We start from the raw sequence: 26164 nt of genomic DNA, 5'->3' as shown, positions 1-26164 counted from the left end.
CTCTGGCTCAGAATCCCCACGGGGGTGTTTTCACACAGAAGATGCGACCCAGCATGCTTCAGGGAGAGCAGCATCATGGCTGGCAGGGACGGGCACTGAGCAGGGCTCGGGCTGGGTGCAGGGCGGGCATCATCGTTCAGAATCCAGGATAAGCCCAGGGAGGGGCTGTTTTCCAAGCTCCAAGCCTGGTGTGCTGTTTTGCTAGCCAGGCGCCAGACACCCTCTTCCTTCACTGTTGAGTCGGGGTGTCTCTCAGAGACGCCGGGGGTGGGGGGACTGAGGTTTCCCCGTGTTTCCCTTCCCAATGCACAGGACGTGAAACAGAAGGACGTGTGAACGCAGACAAGTGACGGGAGTTGTCTGTTACAGTCGACTCTGCAGAAGGAAAAGGCTGTTGGAGGCCACGTGTATGTTTATCAGCTTTTCCTCAAGAAAAATAGCCACCTTCTAAGGGCTCTTAAAAACGTAGAAAACTTGCCCTGTTACCACGGGTTCTCAGAACACTTCTAAACACACACAAAATTAGACGGATATTACCTACAAATTTCAACCATTGCTTAAACTCTAAAAGCATCTTTGTATTATTTTGCTTTGATACCGACGGGGAAACTCAGCTATAAAGAAATATTAAAAAGTACTGTTTCTTTTTTCTGTGGTGATCAGTCTCAACAATATTCTGTCGCCTGCCTCCCAGCTTGTGCTGCTGTTTGCAGGGTGTGCCCAAGAGCGTGGCGCCGGGGCAGCCACCCTGCTCCCCTGCCACCACAGAGAGCCACCCCGCTCCCCTCCCACCACAGAGAGCCACCCTCAGATGAGCCACTCCCTCTTGCTTTCGTCAATGGTCTCTGTGAAGTTGGGGTCGTTGTTCATGATGGCTGCGTCTGCGCTCTCTGCCGATTCCGCCCCCTTCGCCTCGTTGGTGTGGTAGGTGCCCTTGTGACGGAACATGTACCGGATGAGGAAGACCAAGGTACAGAGAATGGTGAAGATCACCACGGCGATGACACCTGGTGGCGACAAGAAAGGACCGGAGGTTAAGCTTATCTTCTGTGGTTCTTTCTCCCCACTTCACCATGGTTTTCCTCAGTGCACCTCTCCCCTGTCCAACAGAAAGCCCTCAGACACCTCTACCAACACCAGCACCAGCACCAGCACCACCGAGAGCAATACCAACCCATCACTACCACCAAGAACACCACCACCACCACCACCACCACCACCGAGAGCAATACCAACCCATCACTACCACCAAGAACACCACCACCACCACCACCACCAAGAGCAAAACCGACCCACTACTACCACCAAGAACACCACCACCACCACCACCACCACTACCACCAAGAACAACACCAACACCACAAACAATACTACCACCACCACCACCACCACCACCACCACCACCACCACCACCACCACCACCAGCAGCACCGGAAGAGGACGTCTGCTCTGCCACTTGAGAAGAGCCAGGAGTGGCAGGAGTCACTTGTCACCTGAAGCAGCGGACAGTTTTCAGACACCGGACAACAGGCATGCCAGAACGCTGACACGTAACAATGGGAATGAGCCGAGGTGATGGCCGGGTCTGTCTGGAGGCAGTTTCTGGACAGGGTGCAGGAGGGGAAGCCAGGAGCCAGACACAGCATAGAAGGAGCTGTGGATAAAGCCTGCACTCAAGTCCCCGGGAAGCGCTGGCATGGCAGAGATGATGTAATAGCAGATACAGGCTTTAAAAGCTAAAATGAATGCCAAAAATAAAAGAATAGAAGTTGACATTACATATGAAGGGCCATGTTATGATTTGAAGGGAGACGATAATTAGTCGAATATTGAGCAAGCGCTAACAATCAAACAAAGGAGTAACTGTTAAACAAAGAATGGCGAGATGAGCAGATCACGAAAAACAACACAATGTCCTCGGTCCAAAAGAAGGCAGGAGAGAAGAAGGCCCGAAGGGCTGATGGCACAAGCAGAGACAGCCCGCAAGGTGACGAATCCAACCACGGTGTGTGCACACTGAGGCACCTCAGGTAACCACGTGAGTTAAAATCGAGAAAAGCCAGGGTGGATACAAAGGGACCAACCATATGCTGTCGGTAAGAATGGAGCTTCACGGAAGATGGCCGACAGGGACACCCGCATACTCTGAGAGCTCCTCCAAACAAAGCGGGATTGGCGACCAGGTAGCTGAATAGTAAGAGTCTGGTGAGTGAAATATCCCCCTGGGACAGCACCCCAGTCCTACCCCACGTATTTGTCCGGAGCAGGGGTCTAGATGAAAGAGGACCGGACTAGTGGGACATCTCTGGCCACTAAGCTGCCGTGAGCTCACTGGCGACCGGCTTAGGCTCCATCCCCAAACCGGACGCCAGCCCAGAGCCGCTTGCCTGCCCTGCCTACTCCAGCGGCCCACTCCCCACTCCCCACTCGCGGATCCCCACTGGGAGAGAAGCTTTCCTCTCCCGCAGTTCCCCTCTCCCCGCAGGGCAGCGATCTGCCCTCGGGCCCACGTCCCTCCCTCCATTCATCCAAGCTCAGGGGAGCGGACCCGCGGGTTGTCTGGCGACCCCCACGGGGGACCATCCACCCGCACCGCTGCCGCGGACCTCTCCACCTGCCCTCCGTGCGCTGGCCTCCCACCCCCGCCCGCCCCCGCCAGCCCCTGGCAGCCTAGCGCCAGCTCCACTCCTGGCCGGGACCCTGCGCTGAGCACTTCCCGCCAACAGGAGCCATAGCCCAACCCGCGCCTGTCCCGGACCCTGAGCTTCCGCGGAGCGCCGCGCCCCGCGCTGCTGAGTCTGCCCACCAAGGGCCCCTCCCTGCGCAAGGCACAAGAGTAGGTGCCCTCCCCAGGGTGCTGCGGGGACCCCGGCGGCCGCGACTCTGAGCCTGAGCGGAGGAAGGGCGCCATTGCCCCCTGCGGTTTCGCGCCAAGCCTCCTTTGCCGGCGCCATTACCCCCTGCGGTTTCGCGCCAAAAGGGCGGAGAGCGAACACCATTGTTCCCTGCAGTGTCCCGCAGCTGCCTGCGCAGCTATCCAAGGGGCCTCCCCGCGCCCGCTCACAGCCCGGGCAGATCAAACATTCCACCTGCAGTGGAGCCTGGGTCTCGGCTTTGCAGTCCCTGAGGAGCCGTCAGTGAGCTCCAGCCAGCTCTCACCACCTGGGGCCCTGTTGGGTCCCCAGTGCCAGCCCTAAGCCTGCCGCAGCCCGCCCCAGCCACCCCAGGAGACGGCACAGTGGCCTGAGCCTCCACACAATAAGGTTACTCCTGTCTCCCAGAAGCATGGGGCCTATTAAAGGATCAAGGAAAAATCAACAGACCACATCACTCCCAACAAAAAAATCAGAAAAACGAGGCACTTTAACAGACCTAACGTCACTCATAGAAGAAACAGATATAGATCAGCCACAAAAGGAAATCTTCAGAACTCTGCTTGCAGTAATACAGGAGCTAAGAGAAGCAAACCAAAATAAGGATGCAACGATAGAAGGGATGAAATGCACAATAGAGGGGATGAAGTCCACAATAGAGGGGATGAATACTATCCACCAAAAGGAACTGCAGAAACTAACAGAGGAGGTAGCAGAGGCCACACAAAAGGTCACAGAAGCTATATCTAGGCTTGAGGAGGCTGAGAACCGTATCAGTGAACTCGAGGACGCTCAAACCAAACGAAGCAAGCGAGAAAAACAATCAGATAGGAAAATTAAAGAAACAGAAGACAGCCTGAGATCAATGACAGATGCTATGAAGAGGAATAATATTCGAATAATCGGTCTACCGGAACACAACATAACACACAAATCGACCGCCAAGATAGCAAAGGAATTCCTGGAAGAAAATTTCCCCAACCTAACAAAGGAGAATCTGACTCTCATACAGGAAGCAGAGAGGACGCCGGCTAAGCTAAACACCAAGAAGAACACGCCAAGGCATATAATTGTAAAATTATCCAACTTAGAGGAAAAAGAGAAAATTCTACGAGCATCAAGAGAAAGGAAGACAGTCACATACAAAGGAGCGCAGGTAAGGTTATGCTCAGACTTATCAGCAGAAACCATGAAGAGGAGGAGAGAATGGAGCAACATCTTCCAAAAACTGAAAGATAAAAATGCCTCCCCCAGAATCCTATACCCTGCCAAGTTATCCATTAAGATAGAGGGTAAGATAAGGGTCTTCCAGGACAAGGAAGAACTCAAAAAATATACTGCAAGTCACCCGACCCTGCAGAACATACTGGCTGACTTACTATGGCCAGAAGATCAAGCTCCAACTAGAACCACCAGGAGACCACCATATAGCCCATCTCCATCTAGAAGCCAACATGCCAGCAACACGTACCAGGACAACACGGTCTCAGATGGAAAAGAGGACAGGATAGAAACCCTCCACTCAAACGCAGTACACTGATATGAAGGAAGATAGGCAAAGACCCAAAACACAAAACAGAATATGGCAACCATGAAGCCAGAGATTGTAATAATCACTTTGAATACAAATGGGCTCAATTCATATGTTAAAAGAAAGAGGCTGGAGGATTGGATTAGAAAACATAACCCATCAATCTGCTGCCTGCAAGAGACACACCTTAAGCAAGCAGACAAGCATATGCTGAGAATAAAGGGCTGGCAGAAAGTTTACCAAGCAAATGGTAACTCCAAGAAGGCAGGAGTGGCTATCTTAATCTCCGACAAAATGGATCTCAAGATCCAAAACATAAAAAGAGACAAAGAGGGACATTACATAATGCTCAAAGGCGCAGTAAACCAGGAAGCACTAAGCATACTGAATATTTACGCACCTAATAATGGTGCGGCAAATTTCGTCAAACAAACTATTAAAAAAATGACAGAAGAAATCACGGAAACAACAATAATAGTGGGGGACTTCAACACTCCACTATCAGAGAAAGACAGGTCACAGGGAAAGAAGCTCAGCAAAGAGGCCAGAGAGCTAAACAATGTAATTAGGCAACAGGGCCTGATAGACATCTATAGAGCCTTTCATCCAAAAGCAAAAGGTTTCACATTCTTCTCCAATCCACACGGATCTTTCTCAAGAATAGATCACATGCTGGGGCACAAGGCCAGCCTGAGTAAATTCAAACACATAGATATTATCCAGACGTCTTTCTCAGACCACCATGCCATAAAGCTGGAGATTAATAGGAGGGCACCCAGAAAAGCAAGGGCCACCAATTGGAGAATAAACAATGATCTCCTGCGACATGAATGGGTTAAGGTCCAGATCAGAGAGGATATCAGGAAATTTCTAGAAACTAATGAGAACGAGCATACAACATATCAAAACTTATGGGACACTGCAAAGGCAGTTATCAGAGGTAGCTTGATATCACTGAATGCATACATGAAAAAAGAAGAAAGGCGTATGACAGATATGTTAACACAAAACCTCCAACAACTAGAACAGAGTCAACAGAACTACCCCTCCAATAGCAAGAGAAAAGAAATAATAAAAATCAGGGCGGAGTTAAACCAGTGGGAAGACAAAAGAACAATGCAAAGGATTAACGCAACTAGAAGCTGGTTTTATGAACGAATTAATAAAATTGACACTCCCCTGGCAAAGCTTACCAAAGATAGAAAGGAACAATCATCAATAGCCAGGATGAGGGATGAATCGGGGGCAATAACAACAGACCCCAATGAGATAAAAAGGATAATCACAAAGTACTATGAAGGTTTGTATTCTAATGAATTCAGAAACCTGGAAGACATGGATAAATATTTAGAAAAACAATCTATCCCTAGATTATCTGAGACAGAGATCAAGAACCTCAACAAACCCATAGCGAAGGAAGAAATAGAGAGTGTCATCAAAAACCTACCAAGGAAAAAGGCCCCAGGGCCAGATGGCTACACAGCAGAATTTTACCAAACATTCAGGGAAGAGCTGACACCGATCCTCCACAAAGTATTCCATAACATAGAAAAGAACGGCAAGCTCCCAAACTCATTTTACGAAGCCAGCATTACTCTGATACCCAAACAGGGAAAAGACCCCACAGGTGTAGAGAATTATAGACCAATATCTCTAATGAACATAGATGCAAAAATCCTTAACAAAATATTGGCCAATAGAATACAAAGGAACATCAAACATATCATTCACCACGACCAAGTAGGATTCATCCCAGCGATGCAGGGATGGTTTAACATCCGAAAATCCATCAATATCATACACCACATCGAGAAGAAAAAGGATAAAAACCATATGATAATATCCATAGATGCAGAAAAAGCATTTGACAACATCCAGCATCCATTCCTAATCAAAACACTCATGAAGATAGGATTGGAAGGTAAGTTCCTCAAGCTCATACAAGCTATCTATGAAAGACCAACAGCCAACATCATAGTCAATGGAGAAAAGACAAGAACAATACCACTGAAAAAGGGTACAAGACAAGGATGCCCCCTGTCCCCTCTTCTATTCAATATCGTTTTGGAGGTTCTGGCTAACAACATAAGACAGCGGAAGGACATCAAAGGGATCCAGTTGGGAGAGGAGGAGGTGAAACTATCGTTATTTGCAGATGACATGATCCTATACATTGAAGACCCCCAAAACTCCACAGTTGGAATACTTACAGCAATAGAGGAATACGGAAGAGTAGCAGGATACAAGATCAATAAACAGAAGTCGGTAGGGTTTCTATACACATCGGACAGGGCCATGGAAGAGGCGATTAAGAGGGAAGTACCCTTCACAGTAGCCAAGAACAAACTGAAATACCTAGGAATATACTTAACAAAAAATACTAAAGACCTATATAAGCATAATTATAAAACCCTATTACAGGAAACCAAAAGTGACCTTCACAAATGGATGAAGCTCCCCTGCTCATGGTTAGGTAGGCTGAACATAGTAAAGATGACAGTTCTTCCTAAAGCACTCTACAAGTTCAATGCTATACCAATCCAATTACCATCAACCTTCTTCAAAGAATTGGAAAAACTGACCACCAACTTCATATGGAGAGGGAAGAAACCCAGAATTAGCAGAGAACTCCTCAAGAAGAAGGACACAATTGGAGGACTCGCCCTACCTGATTTTAATGCCTACTACACAGCTACAGTGGTCAAAACAGTATGGTACTGGCACAATGATAGACACTCAGACCAGTGGAAAAGAATAGAAAGCCCAGGAGTAAAATCATCAGCATATAGACAACTGATCTTCGACAAGGGTCCCAAAAACGTCAAGTGGGAAGCAGATGCCCTCTTTAATAAGTGGTGCTGGAAACAATGGATATCCACATGTAGAAAGTTGAAACAAGACGTCTACCTCACCCCATGCACAAGAATACACTCAAGGTGGATCACAGATCTAGAAGTCAAACCCCAAACCATCAGGACCATTAAGGAGGGAATCGGGACTAATCTCAGAGCACTGGCCCAGGGAGCACATAGGCTCACTGCAACAGGGAAGGGGACACACACAGGTGATCTGGAAGTCGACAAATGGGATCTAATAAGAATAAAACACCTGTGCACCTCGAAAGACTTTGCCAAGAGGGTGACAAGGCAACCCACAGACTGGGAGAAGATTTTTAGTAATGACACGTCAGACAAAGGGCTCATTACTAAAATCTACAACACCATCATGACCTGCAAAAAGAGGAAAACAGTTAACCCCCTAAGGAAGTGGGCAAAAGAAATGAGAAGAACTTTCACTAGAGAGGAGATCAATATGGCCAATAAATATATGAGAAAGTGCTCGAAGTCCCTTGCCATAAGAGAAATGCAAATCAAAACAACCATGAGATACCACCTAACACCCCTGAGGCTAGTCCAGATCAGTAAATCAGAGAGCAACAAGTGTTGGAGGGGCTGTGGTGAAATAGGAACCCTCCTCCACTGCTGGTGGTCATGCAGATTTGTACAGACACTGTGGAAAGCAATCTGGCGATACCTAAAGAAAATGGAAATTGATCTACCTTAAGACCCAGCCATCCCTCTACTGGGCATATACCCGGTTGAAGCAGCAAATAAAACACGACCAGTCATATGCGCTCCAATGTTTATTGCGGCACAATTCACAATAGCAAAGACTTGGAAACAGCCTAAGTTTCCATCGATAGACGAGTGGATTAGCAAACTTTGGCACATACACACAATGGAGTATTATGCAGCACTAAAAAGCACAGATGAGCACATGAAACACGTTATTTCATGGGAAGAGCTGGAAGGAATTATGTTAAGCGAGGTAAGCCAGACCCAAAGGGACAGGTACAACATGAGTCCCCTGAGGTAAGTACAATCAGCATGACAGAAATGGGGCATTAATCCACCCAAGGGGAGGGTATGGTTTATATCTCCACAGGGAAAGTGGGACCAGACTTCAACCCAGTGTCGCAAGGTGTGAATGCAATATCCCGGCGTGGAGGAGGGAACCGGTGGAGAGGTCTGGGAGGCTGGCCCCAGCACCATAAATTAAGTGGATTCCTGCCCCTCCCCCGAAAAGAACTTGTTCCAAAGGACGACATTGACCCTGCAGCTATGGGAGATGGACATATTTGATCAGAGCACACGGGAGCAGATGAAGGGGCAGGAGGAGAGAGTGGAGCACAGCCTGGCCCACCAGGCCGTGATGATGATGTTCCTGAGTAGAGCAGCCAGTCCACAGAGAGAACAACATGGCTGGCCCTACTATGAGACATGATGCCCCTCAGTGACTAAGGGCGATACAGGGGACAGCACCGGAGACACAGTGTGGGAATTGCACCTGACCTGATCCCACCACACCGAGGCAAATCACTGGGGGAGTGCAGCGGAACAGCAAGGGAATGGAGTGGCAAGGTCCCCAGGGAATGCTGAAAGTGGACTTTGGGGCCAGGGCTTGGTGCCCCAACAGACTGGACTGGAAAACGCTCCTAAGGGCCAGCAAAGATCCCTGAACTAACTACAAGCTTTTCTCTTGTGAACTGTTTTGTTCTGTTCTTTTTCAGTGGTTTGTTTTGGTTGTTTTGTTGTCTGGTTGTATACTGTTGCTTTGTGTTCCTCTGTCTAGTTTTCGTGCATGTTAGTGACTCCACAGGTCTGTCTGAATAGGACAGGCTGGATGAACTATCTGGATGAAAAACAACGGGACCGACAGTTCCGGGGGGACTTGGGGTGGGGGGTAGGGGGGGTAAGGAAGTGGTGTTAACAAACCCAGGGACAAGGGAAAAACATGGGACCCCAAAGGGTAGAGAAGGGGGAGTGGCAGGCCTGGTGGGAAATGATCAAGGGTAAGGTTGCTTAGAGAAGAGGTATACTCTAGCCCAGGTGGCGATAAAGCATGGTAGTAGGGCAGGAGGAAGGTCAAGGGAGATGGAGGAAAGAGCTAGGAGTCAAAGGGCATTCATGGAGGTCTAGACAAAGACATGTACATGCAAATATATATAGGAAGTTGGGGAAATAGATCTTTGTGTCGATATTTATAGGTCAAGTATTAAGGTGGCGGAAGGACCTTGGGCCTCTACTCAAACACTCCCTCTATGCATGAATACCTTCTTTTATTAAATTGGAACTCTATGATGCTCACTCTCCCGACACAACGGCTGGAGCCAAAGTGGGTGAACAAGTAAATGTGGTGAAGAAAGCTGATGGTGCCCGGCTATCAAAAGAGATAGTGACTGGGATCTTAAAGGCTTGAAGATAAACAAGCGGCCATCTAGCTCAGAAGCAACAAAGTCCACATGGAAGAACACACCAGCCTGTGTGATCGAGTGGTCCCAAAGGGATCAGTTACCAGGCATCAAAGAACAAAAAATCATATCATTGACTGCACACCTCCATGATAGGATCGCTGAAGACAAATGGGTGCACAAGCAAATGTGGTGAAGAAAGCTGATGGTGCCCGGCTATCAAAAGAGATAGTGTCTGGGGTCTTAAAGGCTTGAAGGTGAACAAGCGGCCATCTCGCTCAGAAACAAATAAGCCCACATGGAAGAAGCACACCGGCCAGTGCGATCACGAGGTGCCCAAGGGACCAGATATAAGGCATCATGCAAAAAAAAAAAAAGATATAAGTGTGTGTATGTATGTGTATATATGTGTATATGTATATATGTATGTGTATATATATATTATATTAAATGAAGGGGGAAGTGCAGAGTGGAGACCCAAGGCCCAAGTGTCGGCCAATGGAGATCCCCTCATAGAGGGGCTTAGGAGAGGAGATGGGTTAATTAGGGTGTGAGGTAGTATCGATGAAGAACACAGCTTTCCCCCAGATCCTGGATGCTTCCTCCCCCCAACTACCATGATCCGAATTCTACCTTGCAGGGCTGGATAGGACAGAGGCTGTACACTGGTACATATGAGGGTTGGAGGTACAGGGAATCCAGGGTGGATGATACCTTCAGGACCAAGGGCGTGAGGGACGATGCTGGGAGAGTGGAGGGTGAGTGGGTTGGAAAGGGGGAACTGATTACAAGGAGCCACATGTGACCTCTTCCCTGGGAGAGGGACAGCAGAGAAGGGGGGAAGGGAGACCCCGGATAGGGCAAGATATGACAAAATAACGAGGTATAAATTACCAAGGGCATATGAGGGAGGGGGGAAAGGGGAGGGAGGGGGAAAAAAAAAAAGAGGACCTGATGCAAGGGGCTTAAGTGGAGAGCAAATGCCTTGAGAATGATTGGGGCAGGGAATGTATGGATGTGCTTTATACAATTGATGTATGTATATGTATGGATTGTGGTAAGAGTTGTTTGAGTCCCTAATAAAATGTAAAAGAAGAAAAGAGAAAAAAATGATTAGGGCAAAGACTGTACAGATGTGCTTTATACAATTGATGTATGTATATGTATGAACTGTGAAAAGAATTGTATCAGCCCCAATAAATTGTTAAAAAAAAAAAAAAAGAATGGAGCTTCACATACAAAGAGGTGGGTTAGAGGAGTGGAAGAGACAGACCAGGCCCAGGCAGTCGTCACCAGCAGCCTGGAGTAGCTGTGCTGATGCCAGCAAGGACCAGGACAGCTGGCAAGGACAAAGCGCAGCATTTCCTAATGGAGAGAGGGGCAATTAACAGGAGTCTAAACGTGAGTCTGCTCAACGGAACCTCAGATCCACGAAGCATGGCCCGACAGCCCCCAAAGGAGAGATGGTTCATGCTCACGTTGGGCATTCCACTCTCCTCTCAGCAGTCACTGTCCTGGGCGGAACCAAGCGAAGAAGTGCAAGCAAGAGAACCACCGAGCAACAGCGACCTTCAATAACGTGCGGGGGGCAGGCGCAGCCGTCTGTAAAGAAGTCGGCACGGCCACGTGAGGGGTGGCTAGTGCCATCGTGCGGCCGCCAGCCCAGAGCAGCCCTCTGCACGCCCGAAGGAGGACCACGGCATCCTCACCACGGAGGTGCGGGCAGTCTTGGAGTTCAGTGTTGGTGTAACATGCAAAGGTGAAACTATGCCATTTACCACATGAAATAAAAGAGAAAGAAAACCCCACGTGGAAAGGAAAAAAAAAAGAAATGGGTAGCGGGGGCACAGGGCACTAACCCACCCAAGGGGAGGGTATTGCTCATATCTCCACAGGGAAAGAGGGACTAGACTTCAGCCCAGTGCTCCAAGATGTGAATACAACATGCCGGCGTGGAGTAGGGAACCAGGGGAGAGGTCTGGGGGACCAGCCCCATCCCCAACTACTAAGTGGACACCTGCCCCTCCCCCCAGAAGAATTTATTTCAAAAGACGGCATTAAATCTGTAGCTCTGGGAGAGCAACATATCTGATTGGAGTACACGGGTGCTGATGAAGAGGGAGGAGAGCAGAGTGGAGAACATCCTGGCCCCCCCAGGCCTTGAGGACGATGACGCCAATTACAGAAGCCAGTCGACAGAGAGGCCCACATGGCCAGCTCCACTATGATACCGACGCCCCTCACTGACCCATAGGCCTACAGGGAATTGCACCCGATCTGATCCCGCCACACCGAGGCAAAACACTACGGGGGTGCAACAGAACAGCAAGGGAACGGAGCAACGAGGTCCCCAGGGAATGCTGAAGGTGGACTTTGGGACCAGGGAAAAAATGAGGAGCTGATGCCAGGGGATTAAGTGGAGAGCAAATGTTTTGAGAATGATGAGGGCAGTGAATGTACAAATGTGCTTTACACAATTGATGTATGTATGTACGGATTGTGATAAGAGTTGTATGACACCTAATAAAACGATTAAAAAAAAGGAAAACCCAATATGGTTATTTCAAAAGATACACCTGAGAGATTTCCACACCCATTTCCTATGAAACCTCATCAATCTGATAAAGGGAGTCCATCAGAAACCAAGACAGACGGTCTGTTCTTTTTATACATATGTTTGTATATATACACGCACACATATGTATACATCTATAAGGAAGCAGATGGACTTTGGGCTTCTACTTAAATCTTACCTCACTACAAGAACAATTTGTTCTAATAGTGTGGCACTGTATGATACTCACCTTCCTGACACATATTGCTTTAGACATAATGGGTGCATATGGAAATGTGGTGAAGAAAACTGACGGTGCCCGGCTATTATAAGATATAGCGTCTGGGGTCTTAAAGGACTGAAGTTAAACAACCAGCCATCTAGCAGGGAAGCAACAAAGCCCACATGGAAGAAGCACACCAGCCTGTCTGATCATCAGGTATCGATGGGAATCAGTATCAGAAATTCAAAAACAAGCTATCAGATTGACGTGAAGGAATTTAGACAAAGTGGAGACCCCATACCCACCTTGGACAGTGCCTCACAGAAGGGCCACATGGAAGGGATGAGCTATCCAGGGTGCAGGACAGCACTGATGAAACACATAACTATCCTCTAGCTCTTTAATATTTCCTCAGACTATTATGGTCTTAGTTTTACATCATTAATCTTGTGAGACCTGTGTATGTTCATCTGTATAATGAAAATCGTTAGATGCATGAAATCCAAGATAGATAAACCCTTCAGAAATAGTAATGGGAGTAATGATTCCGTGAGGGCACAGGAAGAGAGGGGGGAGGTGGGGAAGGGGGAATCAATGGCAATGGTGACCGTATAACCTCACTTGAGGGGAATGAGCAACAGAATTGTAGGTGAACAGATACATTGGATGGTGTAATCTATGACAAAATAATAATAATATAATAAGGGCTCCTGGGGGGGTGAGGTGGGGAAGTGAGGGTATAAAGGGGAGCTGATATCAAAGAGTTCAAGAAGAAAGAAAATGTTTTGAAAATGATGGTACAATTGTGCTTGATCTAATTGAATGATGGATTGTTATAATATCCGTAAGAGATTCCAATAAACTGATATAAATAAAAGGCCTGATTTGTGGCAGACAGGGGACTGGTTTTGCCACTATGACAATGCACCTATTCATGCAGCCATCTCAGTTCGTCAGTTTTTGGCCAAACCCCATGCCTCTCTTGCCTCACGAACCTTACTCACCTGACCTTGCCTCTTGTTTCAATGAATGAAGAGGGACAGGAAAGGACAGTGATTTGATGACGTAGAAGACACAGAAGGAAAAAAACACACCAAGGGAGGTGCTGTCAGCCATTCAAACAGATGCGTTAGAAAATGTTTCCAACACTATAATCGCAGATTGACAAATGTGTTAAGTGTAATGGAGAGTACCTTGAAGGTGGTTAGGTAGTTTTGTAAAACAATTTAAATGTATAACTTGGGGAAAAAATTCCCTTTATTTTGGGAAGCCCTTCGTATACAGACGTGTATCGACTGTATTTTTGCGTACAGAAAGCACACTGGGAAAAAGCAGGTAGCAAAAGAACATCCTTGGTCGCAGCCCAATGAAACAGCTTTCCACGGCGGTGCCTGGTGGCCCACAGGGGCTTTTGGGGGGTTTTTCAGAAAAAGGATGCCCAACCAAGGTTAAGGATTGAAAGCCTCAAAAAGTCTGTGCTATCGTGTTGACGCTGACTCATGGGGACCCTGCAGGACAGGGTGGAGGTGCCCCTGGAGGTCCCGAGACGGTCAGTCTTGAAGAAAGCCCAGTCTTTCTCCCGAGGAGCAGGTGGCGGGCGGTTTCACGGAGCTTCAGGCCTTGCAGACCACAGCCCGATGTGTTGCCACTCAGACACAGGGCTGCTTCATGTTCTAACAGACACAGCCGTATCCTGCCTCATGAATCACAGGCAGAGGGTCGAGAACACATCACAAAACCGAGGCTGATTACCCCAGATCACAAGCCGTGGCCGATCCCACAGCACTAGGAAGCATGGTAAAGCACTCACCAAGCAAGTGAGCCTGGCCAGGCACAAGAGCCACACTCAGTGACTGTGCTTGGCTGGGAGCGGCCCTAGAGGGGCATGTCCAAGCTCTTGGTGGCGGCGATGGCGGCGGCGGTGGCCAGGGCTGGTTTATCTGTCAACAGTCACCAGTGTGCCTTACAGCATCTAAATCACTCCACAACCCAGGTGTTCGTTTTTAAAAATGGCAAACATGGTGGACACGATGGCTCAAGTGCCCTGCTGAGCACACTCATTTCTCGATACACGTTTCTCACATGCTCCTCCCGTGACAAAGGAACCTGCTGGTAATCTGAGTGGAGTCAGCCTCACAGAGCTCCACTGCCACCTACCTCCAATGATGGCCGAGTTCCGGTTGACGCCGTTCCGGATGGCTTGTCCTTGTCCTGGGTTGTATGGGAAGTCAGCGCTGGCTGTAAGAGGAAAATCAGAGGCGCAGGTGAGAGTCATGACCCCCATCCATCCCTCTCCAGGTCTCCGCTCTTCTATCTACCCTCATCCCCGCTGTTTCCCCACCACACCCCCACTGCAGATGGACCCACTGCCCTCCAGGCCACGCCGTCCTCCTCTGCTCCTGGGCCCCGGTTGTGCATGGCCCACCACCACCCTTCTGAGGGGTGTGGGAGTCATGGGGCTGGTGGGGGGCTTCCTGGGCTGTCAGCTCCCCGACTGACGTGGGTCAGGGCAAGTACCTTCTCTCACAGGAGCTGCCACCTGTCCTCCTCTCCTCCCCTCCCAGCTGGGGGCCTCGCCGCATTGCTAGAGGAGCTTATTACAGCAAACAGTGTCTGTTTAATTGTGCTACAGACTCATGTCTCATGTGGACTTGGGAAGAGAGCAATGCTTCATGAAAGTTGAGAATATTTCCTGCCTACAATTGTTCTTCCATTTGTTTACAAAATAAGAATCAGACTTATTACATGTGGACGCTTCTTCCAACAAACAAGGCAAGTCCCGAGGCAACAAGTAAACAGGCAATTCCAGTTCGGTGGGACTTCTTCTTGGGCTGTTGAGATAGTTATTTTAACAAAAACAGCTTTCCCCAGAGCACTGGTCTTAGTTTAAAGCAGAGTGCTCGCCAAGGACATACACAGAAAAAATAAAGTCGTTCTTTTGCATTGTTAGAGGAAACAGGTTTGTCTTGGGGTTTGGGAATCTGTATTTCAGGGTGGTACATTCCAGGGGTGATTCAGGGTTCCGAGAGCCCCAGGATAACCACAGGGACACCCTTCTCCTCCGTTGGCGATGTGCGAGGACATTGTGGCTCTGTTGTGAGGTGCCATCGAGTCAGCTCTGGCCCACAGCGACCCTGGGCACACAGAACGACACACTGCCCGGTCCTGTGAGAACCTCCCAATTGTTCCTATGTCTGAGCCCCGGGATGCAGGCGCTGTGTCCTCTTTCCCCTCACCCCTCCACTGGACCAAACATGAGGTCCTTCTCCAGGGACTGGTCTCTCTGACAACACGTCCGAAGCACGTGAGACAAAGCCTCGCCATCTGTGCCTCTGAGGAGCATGCTGGGTGTCCTTCCTGCCAGGCTTTGAACATGCCTGTGCGTGGGCCAGTCAGGGCGGTCGACAGCACTGTGACCGCCCACTCCAGTCCTCAGCAGGACGGACGCCGCTGCTCTGGGACACGGAGAAAACACCTTCTGCGCCAGATTTTCCCACTGCGGCATCTTGTCCGAGCTCCGGACTGCTGTGTCTCTGGGCAGCGAAATGAGATCTTGGACGACTTCAAGGGCTTCCTCCACGTCCTGTGACCCCGTGGCTGCTCCAGGTGTGCTGTTGGTGCTTTCTTCATGTGGAGGTGTGGCACACGATGCAGCTGCCTGAATGAACCAGCCAGAGTGCTGCTGCTGCTGCTGCTGCTGGGCTGCTAGGTGTCGCCAGGTCTGTTCTGACCCACAGTGACCCTGGCGCACCTTTTGAGTCCACGGTTGCAGCCATGTGTCAACAGGTCTCACCGAGGCCCTTCCTCTTTCTTCCCTTTGGTTGCCCTCCACTTGATCAGGCAGGTACCTTTTCCAGGGCCCGGCCTCTCATGATAACTTCCTTGCTACTTGTAGACAGAGCACACGGGAGTGCTCTCTCCACGCACTATACCAAGAATGCCACCTCGGGCATAAGGCATGGTGTGGCAACAGCAGCCAGCCTCCCTGCAGGCCAGGCACTGTTCCGGTGCTTATCAGGCAGAAGCTCACCGAATGTCTGCACCAACTGGGTCGGAGAACCTTCGATTTGTGACCATGAAGTGGTGGGGTCAGGATTTAAACTTAGGTAGAGCTGGCCCCACCCACGACTTCCTGACCACTGGGCTGGACTGATACAGCATTGCTTTCCAAGGGCTCCAGGCAGTTCTCAACAGAACTGCCTAGTGCCCGGGACGCCCACCCACTCAGCCCCCCAATTTCTATGCTGTCCGTGGTCTGGGGAGGTGGTGCCAATGGGAGGCTTCTGACTGCACGTGCGTGGCTTCACAAGCTGAGCGTGAGAGATGTCCCATGCACAAGAATACTCCACGTATGGTGTCGTCAGCAGAGCTGGGTGGTGAACCAGGACCCCTAGACTGACACCGTGAAGTGCAAAGCCTGGGCTTCCCAGGAGGTCGTGGGGCCAGAGCCTCGCCCGGGGCCAGCCACCATGCAAAAACAGGCATGCGCATGCTCCAGCGAGCTGCACCTGGGCTGGGGGTTACTTTCAGTGTCGCTTGATCCTGGTTGCCTTGTGTAGAGCAGAATGGAATTGTGTGCCTTCGGGGGGCGGGGAACTAGTGTGTCGCAGTTCTGCATTTGGCTGCGATCCACAAGGTCGGCAGTTTGAAACTATGAGTCTCTCTGAAAGGTAAGGCTTTCTACTCCCATAAGAAGGACAGTCTTGGGAAAACTCCCAGGCGCAGTTCTCCCCTGTCCTATAGGGTCTCTGTGAGTTGGCATTGCCTCGACGGCAGCGAGTTGAGAATTTGGTGCTTTTGGGCATTCTTGCTGATCTCCAGGCCTTTCTTGCTAGTTCATCACAGCCCGGAAGCTCCACTGAAATCTGCCCCGAATCATGGCAACTGTACATGCGGTGCACTGCTGGGAACTGAACCTGAGCCTCGTGAATGGAGGCTGAGGATGCTGCTCCTGAACCACAACCGCCCCACAGATGGGCATGAGATCAGCTCTCACCGACAGCGGCCATCTATGGGGCCGTGGTCCAATGCCCTCCGCATGCCTGAATGTGAAAATGTGCAGAAGCTCAGGGTGTTCCTCTCCCTGCCACTGAGTCAACGCAGGCTCATGGCGAGCCCCATGGGCTTCCGAGACTGACTGCTGATGTGAGTAGAAAGTCCAGTCTTTCTCCCTGCAGAGCTGCAGGTGGTTTCAAACTGCCGACCATGCGGAGCGCAGCCTAACACATAACCACTAGACAACTAGGCTCCTAAATGGTATGTATTGAGTAAAAGATACGGTAAGAGTAGAGTACAAAGGTGACCTTTGATACACTGACGACAGACAAAAGGGATGGGCTTTGGTTACTAATAAAGCATCAACCTTGGGGCATCCCTTGTAACAAATGTATCAAACCCAGGCAAGGTGTGAATAAGAAAAGAAGCGGCGGGTGGAGGACGGTATTTGGGAGCTCACTGTATTTCCAGCACAACTATTCTGGGAACCTAGGATGGCTGCAAGGACAGAGTCTACTGAGAAAGAGTAATACGGATTCTTCGGCATTACGTTGCTTTTTTGTTCTGTGGAGTGGGTAGGGGGAATGGGCTAAAGGTTTTTTTCCCCTTCTACAGACAATGAAAGAGGCGATTGGGTTCTTGTTTACTAAGTTTTTAAAATGTGTAAAATTATAGTCTTTAGCCTTAGAAACCAACCCGACGTAAAACACACATTTCGATGCATGTAAAAACAAACAGATTATCTAACCTAAACCCCCGGATGCAGAAGGCATTAGAAGCTTCAGGTATCAAAGTATCAATGTAAAAACACAACGAACCAAGGACGGGACTGACGCCTGGAGAAAGCATCTCCATGGAAACCACTTGAACTTCAGCATCTGAGGGGTAATTTGAGGCTCTGCAATAAAACTGCTGCTATTAATCATGATTTAATTCGGATTGAAACATTATTTTTGCAGGGGTCTGGGCCCGAAGATGGAGCAGACCCTTGTTACCGGGGTTTCTTTGTTTCATTTCACTTTGTTTTGCTTTCTAAATCTGAGCTAATCGGCTTGACTCTAATTCAGAAACAGACATGAGAACACCTGGTTGACCAGGAGGACAGACATGTTTCGCTTCAGAAGAGGTCAAGCTGACAACATTTTTGGACGAAGGGGCTTCTCCAGGTTACTAGGTGTCCATCTGGGCAGACCGTGGTCAGTACCTGCCGGCCCCTCTGTCTCTGATTTATAATGAACCCCTTCCTTGGTGTCTAAGCAGCATAAGCAGCCAGAATCCCAGGTTTCAAATGGAGGAGAGGAGATGGATTTCTATGATCTGGCTTGAGAAGTTGAAGGAGTCTCACATTCCTAGCTTCTTAGAGAAGAGGCGCCCCTAGGGGGCTGATGACTACTGTGCTTGGCTACCTGAGTCCTCCCTGGGGGTGTCTCGGAAGAAGGGCCTGGTGTCCACTTCTGAAAGATCTGTCACGGAGAACTTGACAGAGCAAGGCTCTGATTTACACATGCTGGTCACATGAGTTATGGCAACTGGCTCACTGGTGCTGGTGCTGCTATTAGCGTGGGTGCTGGTCCTGATGCTGGTTCTGTTATTGGTACTGGTACAGTATGGGTACTGGTATACGATGGAAACCTGTGCTGCTCCTGGCATTGTAACTGGCACAGGTATAGTGTGGGTACTGGTACTAGTCTGGCTGCTGGTGCAGGTGAGGGGCAGGAGGCAGCGGCTGCTGTATTCAGGGCTTATGGATAAAGAGAGGTTCATTCAGTGCAAGAGACAACAAAGGAACTAGTCACACCTGAGGGTTGTAATGACCTCTTTGTTGTAACGCAGTGCCCACATCTTACAGGAAGACTGAGCGCGCACTTGCTTTTACCACATCCCTCGGCACTTAGCTGATGCACACCTCGAACTGCTGCTCCCAGAGAGAGAACGATAGCCCGGCGATAGCCCAGGATGGGCCAGCATTGCACGTTTCTGTCTGACTGACTGTCTGCAGGTCAGTGTTTGCATTTTGAGCCCTGGTGTACGTTCAAATGCTGTTCTGAATTCTCTAGGTTACTTCGCCAATGCTTCTGACCCTTGACCCCCCCAACATGGCCATGAAGAACCCAAGAAAGCTCAGAGAGGGGCCGCCTGGCCTATAAATTTGTACAGAGATCCACTAGTCTGGGCCTGGCCTCGAGGACTTACTGAACACAGCCACATGCCACCTGTTTAAGTTAGAAGTTTGGGGTGTTGGTGACTGGCTCAGGGCCGCATGGTCAAGAGTCCCACCCCAACCACTATGCCAAATCCTGGAGCCAGCCCTACAAGCCTTTAAAACAAGCTCTCCCACCCATGGTCCTCCCTGCTTCCATCACACCCTCAGCCCCATCCCGAGTTTGTGATGACTGTCATTGTTTCTGTTCTGTTAGCTATTTTGGCCCTGTGCTGAGTCTGCAGGAGGTGTCAGCCCGTGCCGTGTGCAGGCTGACCGTTCCTCACGCAGATGACGGTCTCTGTTTTCTATCACTGGCCCCGTGGCTGTGAGTCTGTGGGAGGTGTCAGCCCCTGTGCCGTGTGCCTGCTGATGGCTCCCTCATCTGGATGACTGTGTGTGCCTCGTCTTTGTCCTGCGAGGGTTAACAAAGGGTCTCTACAGAGCATGTCTGAATCCGTGTGCTTTCCCCATAGCACACGGCTCCTGGCAGAAAACCACAGATGAGAAAATGAGGGTGGGGTGGGTGACAATTTCCTCTGTACTTGAGCAAATGATAAATTCGTAGCATGCTGGCTACTGCTCAGAGAGAAAGACACACCAGATAATAAAACGAAGAGATTACAGATAAGACGTGAAAGGTCTTCAGCATGCAATCTTCGCAGAGGATGAAAGAGGGCTTGGCTAGAAATAATTAAGATGCAATTATAGGAGATTCACAGATTATTTTAAGAGCTTGCAGGCGGCACAGAAAGCCAACCACCAGCTTGCAATTATGAAGGAAACAGAATAGATACATATGCAGTTTTTAAATGTTCGCTACATCCACAGATTGTTTATAAATGAAGATATCAAAACTATTTTATTTTCAGATGGCAGAAAAGAAATTTCGAACCTAGATGCGGAATCACTTCATTAACAACCATAGTGATGAAGTGACGGGGCCTTTAGAAACGACGCTCACCCTTTCCAGCGGCAAGTCTGGTTATGACCGGAACATCCCTTCTTAGACATGTCGCAGTACCTGACCAGTGGCGTGGCTCTAGCTGGAGGTGACCCCAAATGCTATGTTCTATTTGGTGCCCAATTTACCTGGTTGGTTTTCCAACTTGCAGCTGACTCAACTGTGCTCTCTGACAGCAGAGAGGATGTGAAGTTCTTGGTTACGACCAGAGACCACTCCCCTCAGTATGGACCACACTCAGTGTCAAGGAAGAAAAACCCTCTCAAGGGACCAAACCAGCAATAGCGAGGGAAGCGGAGGTGAACTGGAGGTGGCCAAGGATGTCATTGTACTCGGCACGTGGCTTTTGAGAGGGTCTATACAGTGCACGGCAGGGATTCCCAGCTGCCTCCCTCCCGGGACGTGGCCCGCTAGGTCTGCTACAGCGGGGCTGGGCGTGTACCTGACTCTAGGTGGTCCAGGTGCCAGGGGTCGGTGGCGGCCGACATGGGGGAGATGGTCAGCGGTGAGGCGCCGCAGTTGGACTCCACCAGCTGGCCCTGCACGTGGACCTGGGCTGACGCGTTGGTCTGGCGAAGGGCCGCCTTGAGCGGAGCTACACCGTTGAACTGCACGCGGGACAGGCAGCCTGTGAAGCCGGGGGTGTTGTACTTGTGGATCTCGGGGTCGATGCTCCCTGTCTCTGCAAGGAAAGGAGAACCATAAAATAGGGGTCCTCACACCCCGCACCCCCTGCAGTCCCGGGGTTCAGGCCGAGATGGCCCACAGGGCCAGAGAAGACGAGGAGCCCCTCTGGAAGGTGGGTGGATCTGGGCTGCAACATGGTACGCAGATGGACGGACACTCGTGAGGATGGCCGGGGCCCGGGCAGGGCATCGGATGGGAGCCAGCCTCTGGGGAGGGACTTGGCTTGTCTGGATGGCTCCGTAATGGTTTGGTTAGACCTGGGCAGCAGAGCTCAGTGCCAGGTCCTAGGAGCGGAGACCATGCCGGGGCTGGGGCATGTGCAGAGGAAGATGTTCACACCCCATGGTGAACTGATCAGTCCCTGCTTCAAAAAAGGGCTGACGTTGTCCCCTCGTCTGTGTCTGCCACACCCTCTTGGACACCAGCTGCCAATGTGCTCCCCTGGAGGGAGCCTCACCTTTGCAGGTTACCTGTCTTCAGTGAGCACCTGCTTCTCTGTGCGAGTTTAGACGACACTCCAGAGACAGTGATGTCTCCTTTCACAGCAGGGCTGATGAGTCGTACAGCACCCACCGCATCCCCCTGTGCCTGGGACAAGGCTGTCTGCCCAGCTCCTGACTGCCAGGACAGGGTCGGGGGTCCCAGTGTGCAGGGGGGCGAAAGATGAAGATCCCACCGCCAGGGACCCCGCACTGTTGGCGCGTTACACTGCAGTGGCTTGTTCCCGTCATGCTGGAAGCCACACCACCAGTATTTCAAACACCAGCAGGGTTCCCGGGTGGAGAGGTCTCTGCGGAGCTTCCAGGCCACGGGCAGACCGGGAGGAAGGACCCGTCTGACTGTGGCCGAGGGATGAGCCGGGGACACCTCATGAAGCGCAGCAGGACATTGACGGATACGGACTGGGAGATGAGGTGCTCAGGGTTGAGTGGGGAAGAGCTGACCTCAAAGCAGAGGCAGCCAGAACGGCACCCGGGAGCCAAGCTTCCAGGATCATTGTTTGCTGATGGGATGCAGCTCACAGTGAGGAGACGTAGCCGTAGTAGAGAGGAGGGTTGGTGAAAAAGAAGACCTCGTGGTGGAGGATGGGCTCACACACAGGGACCATGAGCCCTGGGCCGGGCAGTGTTTGGTTCTGTTTTCCCATCGGAGCCGACTGGACGGCATCTGACAACAGCAGCAGGAGCAGCAAGGCGGACGCCCAGCAGTGTGCCGGGAAGGGTTATGGCTTGCTGGGAACTGATAACAGGAGGGCTAGCTAAACAGCCATGGGGTCACTGCTAGGTGGGCTTGAGAGCCAGTGTGGTCACAGATAAGACCCACTGCCTGCTGTCTGCTGATGAGGCGGCCAGCCATCGTCTCCGGCACACAGCCTCCAGTACCCCCCCACCCCGCCTGTGCACACGACTCGCTGCCCCAACCCCTCCCCGTATGCACACTGCAGGACGATTCACTGCTCTGCCTCCTGCCCCTGAGTATGCACACAGCAGGATGACTAGCTCCCCTGGCCCCCCGAGGATGCACACTGGAAGACATTCACTGCCATGACCCCGCCCCCGGGGATGCACACGGAGAGCATGACCCCCTCCCTGCCCCCACGGTCCACCTGCAGTCCACCAGGCTTAAACCCCCACGATCTGCCTGCGGCCCACCAGGCTTAAACGGGTTGATTTTCAGAACTGGATCACTAGGCCTTTCTTCTGTGTCTGTTGTCGGCTGGAAGTTCTGTTGTAATCTGTTACACAGCATAGTCACACACAGGCCTTCACGGATGGACGGACAGACAGACAGACAGACAGACAGACAGACGGGTGGTGGCTGCACATCAGCGTGGATCCCCTCACAGAGGGCCTCAGGGGAAGGGGGCTGCTGGGGAGCTGCCCGGCTGGGGCGGAGAAGCAACGCTCAGAGCCAAGATTTGCTCTAAGACTCGAGTGTGTGCCTGATGGACTGGCCCATAGCTCGTCAAAAGTACAGATGTTGTTGTCCCTAGGTGCCATCAAGCCGGCTCTGAATCACAGTGCCCCTCTGAACTACAGAATGAAACACTGCCCGGCCCTGCGCCATCCTCTCAAGTGGTCCCCTGCCTGAGCCCAGCGTTGCAGCCGCTGGGTTGGTCCATCTTGTCAAGGGCCTTTCTGTTTCTCGCCACCCCTCCACTGTACCAAGCACGACGCCCTTCTGCAGGGACTGGTCTCTCCTGACCACATGGCCAAAGTACGTGAAACGGAGTCTTGCCATCCTTGTCCCTCAGGAGCTCTCTGGCCCTGCTCCTTCTGAGATCAGGGTGGTGTCCTGGAGGTCCAGGACCAGCTAGCTCACACCTCACAGCACCGTCACTCAAAGCCATCGACTCTTGGTCAAACTGTGAGCCCTGGCCACAGCCTGCCCCCTGGCTGCCCCCTGGCAACGGACACTCCCCAGGATGGAGCAGGCCCTCAGGGCCCTGGGAGTTGGCCCTCAGGGCCCATCCTAGACGTGGGCCAGCAGTTACATTTGGCTGTGATGGCCTTGACACAACACAGCACTCCCGCCACAGGGTGGCCCCCAGGGACCTGGGTGCTCTCTTGAATGCTGCTCCAGGCACTACGAACCCCCCCCCCGCCCCCTCCCCCAGCTTGTCCCTCAGCAATCTCCCCTGCTGTCCATCAGCTGGAGGTCTGATCGGCATCAAGGACGGTGACCCCTGACCGGGCCCAGCTTGTGAGATGCCATCCCTACTCACAGCTCCTGTGGGAAGGGACAGAGCCCCGAAACCACTGGAGAGGGGGGAGGGCACGGCAAAGCCAATGGTGAATGTGCATGGCTGCTAACCAGGAAGCCAGAGGTTCTAGCCCAGTCAGAGGTCCCGCGGAAGAAAGGCCTAGTAATCCACTCCTGAAAACTTGGCCAGTGACAGCCCAGTAGGGCCCAGTGGGGAGGACACCTGAAATGAGGGCACCCTGAGGCAGAACACCCCGAGGCAAGAACACACGGGGCGGCCCTGAGTCAGGATCACTGACAGCCACATTTGCACATTTGATTTGGGGAAAACTGTACAGTTCACCTTGTCCTCTGAAGCCTGGGACAGACCACGAGCTCAGGGGTCAGGCAGCCCTCCCCACCCCTTGGGAGGGCAGTGATGTGGGGATCTCCTTCACCCTCGGAACAGCCTCGGTTTTCTGCTCTGGGTCACAGGGTGCAGCTGGTAGTTGTCCCCACCGGCTCCTGTCCTGCCCATCCTCCCGCCGCTGGCAGACTGGTCTGTGAGCTCTTTCCCCAGGCTGTGCAGGCAAAGGCCAGCTGGAGGTGGCTGCTGCCCCAGGGATGCTACCAGCCAGCTCTCAACGGCCTGGCTAGGCCCTGGCCGAGGACCAGATCCTGCTCAGTCAGAGGAACATTCCAGGCTGTTCCACCCAGGGCTATCAAAGGTGTCGCCTGTGGAGGATGGCCTCTTGTCTGGCTCAGTCCCCTTAACAGCACTGCATGGGTGCAGGGGGAGGAGGGGTGGAGCTGACCGAGGGGCGGGGAGGATGGGCACACTGTAGGCTGGGGTGGTCCAGGAAGTGCTACCCTAAAGAGAAGGATAATCAACAGAGGGGAGGGACTGCGCTGGGGAGAGGAGCCAACAGAGTCTGGCACCCAGCTCAAAGCAGTGCCAGACAGGAGTGGGCAGTGGGCTGTGGATGCTGCTTGCAGCGCAGGGAGCCCTCCCAGCAGTGGGGACTCCATCTCCCCTCCAGGCACCACTGGTCTGCCTGCACATCTGCTACCACAGAAAGTCCTCCCCCCACCCGGCCATGTGCAGTTATCGACCAGCGCCCAGCCACAGACAGATTCCTGCTCACAACTGAGAAACCAGGGATCGGGAACAGCACCCACCAGGGCTCCTCACACACTCACACTCACATTCATTCACACATGCACATCCCGCCCCCCCCCCACACAGAGACATAGACACTCACACACACTTGCTCATACACACACACCAGTCTTGTATGCATACACAATTCACACCCCTGCACACGTGGAAAACACTCACACGTTTACACACTCACTTTCTCCCATATATTTTCATGGGCAGACACCCCAACACTCTCACCTGCAAGTGTGAATCCTTTACACTAGCAAATGCATGCACACTCGCATGCGCACACTCTAGCACACCCCCACCTGGACACCCACGTGCACACACACACACACATACACACACACGCGCGCGCGCGCGCTGACACTCACTGTCTGAAGTCACATCCCGTAGCTGGTCCCCGCGTCCCCAGCCAGAGCAAGCGGAAACCCGGGAGGCGGCCGGCTGGATCCGCCCCCGCCCCCGCCCCGCAGCCGGCAGAGCCCGGGAAGCAGCCACGCCCGGCCCGGCGGGCCGGCTGCGCCCGGGGGCCGCGAGTGGGGACCCGGACTCGCGGGGAGGGGTAGCCCTTTGTAGCCCAAGCACCGCCGCGGCGGGAAAGCTCACCTGGAACGCGCGGGCTGGGGCGCAGGTGGCGGCTGCGGACGCGGTGGGTGGCGGAGTCCGCGGCTGGGAGCGGGCCGGGGGCGGGGCCAGCCAGGGACGGGGGCCAACCACGGGGCGGGCTCGGGGAGTCCTGGGCGGAGCTTCGGGGACCCCTGGGCGGGTCAGCCAGACCTCTCCGCGTGCCCCGTGCTCCGAGACCCCTGACCCGTCCGCGGCCGCGTGGGCCACCCCTTCCCCCAGGCCTGCGAGACGTGCTCTAGGTCAGAGGCGGCAGCCCGGGTCACCCCAAGCCCATGCGGGAGGGTGGCGGGAGGAGCGAGCAGCTTTGGGGAAGAAGGTGGAGTGAGGGTGAGCCCGCACCCGAGTCAGCTGCCAGGGAGTGGGGTTCACGCGGCAGCCAGCGTCCCCTGGGCTTGCGTCCCGGGGGTGGGGG

The 26164-nt window shown here is 52.0% G+C and overlaps 1 protein-coding gene across 1 annotated transcript in view; it reads right to left on the bottom strand.

The window, feature by feature from the left end:
* Positions 1 to 557: 557 nt before the first annotated feature.
* CNTNAP2 (contactin associated protein 2) overlaps positions 558 to 26164 on the bottom strand; it is a 973876-nt gene continuing 948269 nt past the window's right edge. Inside the window, exons 22-24 of the mRNA XM_075557443.1 lie at positions 21034 to 21273; positions 14590 to 14670; positions 558 to 1007 (exon numbers count right to left, since the gene is read on the bottom strand). Coding sequence (XP_075413558.1) covers positions 808 to 1007; positions 14590 to 14670; positions 21034 to 21273 — 521 coding nt within the window. The 3' untranslated portion in view covers positions 558 to 807. The remainder of the gene's footprint in view (positions 1008 to 14589; positions 14671 to 21033; positions 21274 to 26164) is intronic.

The sequence above is a fragment of the Tenrec ecaudatus genome, chromosome 9 (assembly GCF_050624435.1).
Source record: "Tenrec ecaudatus isolate mTenEca1 chromosome 9, mTenEca1.hap1, whole genome shotgun sequence".
NCBI lineage: Eukaryota > Metazoa > Chordata > Mammalia > Afrosoricida > Tenrecidae > Tenrec > Tenrec ecaudatus.
Note: the sequence above shows the minus strand (reverse complement) of the source record. Positions and strands in the feature narration are given on the sequence as shown.